The sequence below is a fragment of the Hyaena hyaena genome, unplaced genomic scaffold (assembly GCF_003009895.1).
Source record: "Hyaena hyaena isolate Hyena2069 unplaced genomic scaffold, ASM300989v1 scaffold_1365, whole genome shotgun sequence".
Taxonomy (NCBI): domain Eukaryota; kingdom Metazoa; phylum Chordata; class Mammalia; order Carnivora; family Hyaenidae; genus Hyaena; species Hyaena hyaena.
This window is the reverse complement of record NW_024081994.1, coordinates 387,009-389,681: the sequence shown is the minus strand read 5'-3', so window position 1 is coordinate 389,681 and position 2,673 is coordinate 387,009. Positions and strand designations below refer to the sequence as shown.

Below are 2,673 nucleotides of genomic sequence, written 5' to 3'. Positions count from 1 at the left end.
CCTCCATGCCTGTCACCTATTTCCCCCTTTCCCCCATTCCTCATCAACCTCCAGTTTGTTCTCAGTATTTAAGAATCTCTTATGGTTTGCCCCCCTCCCTCTCCTCAACTGTTTTTTCCCCTTCCCCATTCCCCATGGTCTTCTGTTAAGTTTCTCCTGAACCACATATGAGTGAAAACATATGGCATCTGTCTTTCTCTGCCTGACTAATTTCACTTAGCATAACACCCTCAAGTTCCATTCACATTGCTACAAATGGCCAGATTTCATTCTTTCTCATTGCCATGTAGTATTCCATTGTATAGATAAACCACATCTTCTTGATCCATTCATCAGTTGGTGACATATAGGCTGTTTCCATGTTTTGGCTATTGTTGAGAGTGCTGCTGTGAACATTGGGGTACACATGCCCTTATGCATCAGCACCCCTGTATCCCTTGTGTAAATTCCTAGCAGTGCTATTCCAGGGTCATTAAGGAGTTCTGTTGTTAATTTTTTGAGGAATCTCCACACTGTTTTCCAGTTTAGCCTATCATTTTGCTCTTCTGTCTGTTTTCTCAAATGTAGACAAACATAATGGTCCAAGTCATTCTCTGGTCTAATTCATATTTGATGGACTGAAAAAAGCTTCTACAAACATTGAATTGACTGGAAAAACCTTAAAAGACTTTTGAAAGCTTTCCTGTGCACTATATTATATATAATATAATAACATTATATTATATATATATATATATATATTATATTTTACATGGTAAAAATTTTACAATCACTCAACTTTTGAAAGCTTTACCTTTTCTTCCATTTTCCCCCAAACTACTGTCTAGTCATTCTAAAATAGAAGTATTGAGTTCTTATATCTTACAAAGAATGAATGAAGATGCATATATGAATTTATCCCTTAGTTTCCTTTTACAAAGGAGCGAAGGAGTTAATGTGGCAGGGTCAGGAAGAAATAATTGTAACCAGAAAAGAACTTATGGTACAAAGTTCTCAACCAGTATTTATATTATTGCATAAATTCATTTAGTTAAGTGGTAGATATTTATTGGCACTGACAAGCAAAATCTGGGATAAAAAAATGATGTGAAGTTAAGTAAAATATTGAAAATAGACAAAATAGAAATGCAGATGAATAAGAAATGTCTTGACATAAACCAAAATGGTAAATGGACAAAGAGAAATAAGAGGAATATTTATCAAAGAAAAAGACTTGAGCCCACTAGTGACTGGGACCCCAAGGTATAAGTGTGTTTTCTAACACTTACTTGGATACTTTCCCATTAAACCACTATTTCTAGTGTCTCTTGAGACAAAAAGTCATAGAAAGGGAAAGAAAAAACATGTAAAAAACTCAAAATGATGATGTAAGAAAATATTATTTTTTACCTTAAAAAAACTTCTGCACTGTTCTAAAGTTCTCATGTCCCCTTGAAGGAAATTATGAGAAGAAATTTCACCGCAGTGAGTGAGTTCATTCTCCTTGGATTGACCAGTCGCCTGGAATTGCAGATTCTCCTCTTTGTGCTGTTTCTGGCTATTTACGTGGTCACAGTCGCAGGGAATCTTGGCATGATTGTAGTCATCCAGGTCCATGCCCGGCTGCACAAACCCATGTACTTTTTCTTGAGCCACTTATCCTTTGTGGATCTGTGCTTCTCTTCCAACGTGACCCCAAAGATGCTGGAGAGTCTCTTGTCAGAGAAGAAAACCATTTCTTATCCTGCGTGTCTAGTGCAGTGTTACTTTTTCATTGCCTTGGTCAGCGTGGAGATCTACATCCTGGCTGTGATGGCCTTTGATCGGTACATGGCCATCTGCAACCCTCTGCTTTATGGCAGCAAGATGTCCAAGAGTGTGTGCACATCCCTCATCACGGGCCCTTATGTGTACGGAGCACTCACCGGCCTCATGGAAACCATGCGGACTTACAACCTAGCCTTCTGTGGCCCCAATGAAATTAACCACTTCTACTGTGCTGACCCACCACTCATTAAGCTGGCTTGTTCTGACACTTACAACAAAGAGCTGTCCATGTTCGTTGTGGCTGGATGTAACCTTTCCTTTTCTCTCCTCATCATCCTGATTTCCTACCTTTATATTTTTCCTGCTATCCTGAGGATTCGTTCCACAGAAGGCAGGCACAAAGCTTTCTCTACGTGTGGCTCCCATCTGACAGCTGTCACCATCTTCTATGCAACTCTTTTCTTCATGTATCTCAGGCCCCCTTCAGAAGAGTCTGTGGAAGAGGGGAAAATGGTTGCTGTATTTTACACAACGATAATTCCCATGTTGAACCCCATGATTTATAGCCTTAGGAATAAAGATGTGAAAGAAGCATTAACCAAAGAGTTGATCAGGAAGAAAAGATTTTCTTAAAAGCTAGAACTATTCTTTTGGGTTGCAATCTTTTCCTAAACTGCTTTTTCTGAAGTTGCAGGAAGTAACTGATGATGAAATGAGAAATATGGTACAGTAAAAGGGGAATATTGCATTTTCAAAAGTTTTAATAATTAAAAAAAATATAAGCAAAAAAGTAAAATTTTCATTGCAGAAGTTTGTGTGTTTATGTTTGCCATTCATTTTGCTTAGTAGTTATATAAATTTCTTTGCCTTTTGTGCACATGATAGCATTACATGTTTTCTGGTTTGGGCTTGAGTAGAAAAGTGTGA

General features: G+C 38.0%; 1 protein-coding gene across 1 annotated transcript; it reads left to right on the top strand.

The window, feature by feature from the left end:
• The first annotated feature begins 1,440 nt into the window (after positions 1-1,440).
• LOC120225261 (olfactory receptor 5M8) lies at positions 1,441-2,379 on the top strand. Its single transcript, XM_039223513.1, has one exon. It carries the CDS (start codon positions 1,444-1,446, stop codon positions 2,377-2,379), a length of 936 nt encoding a protein of 311 aa, XP_039079444.1. The 5' UTR covers positions 1,441-1,443.
• The last annotated feature ends 294 nt before the right edge of the window (positions 2,380-2,673 follow it).

Coding starts and splice junctions, on each gene's coding strand:
- LOC120225261 (XM_039223513.1), top strand. CDS start 1,444: ATGAGAAGAAATTTCACCGCAGTGAGTGAGTTCATTCTCCTTGGATTG.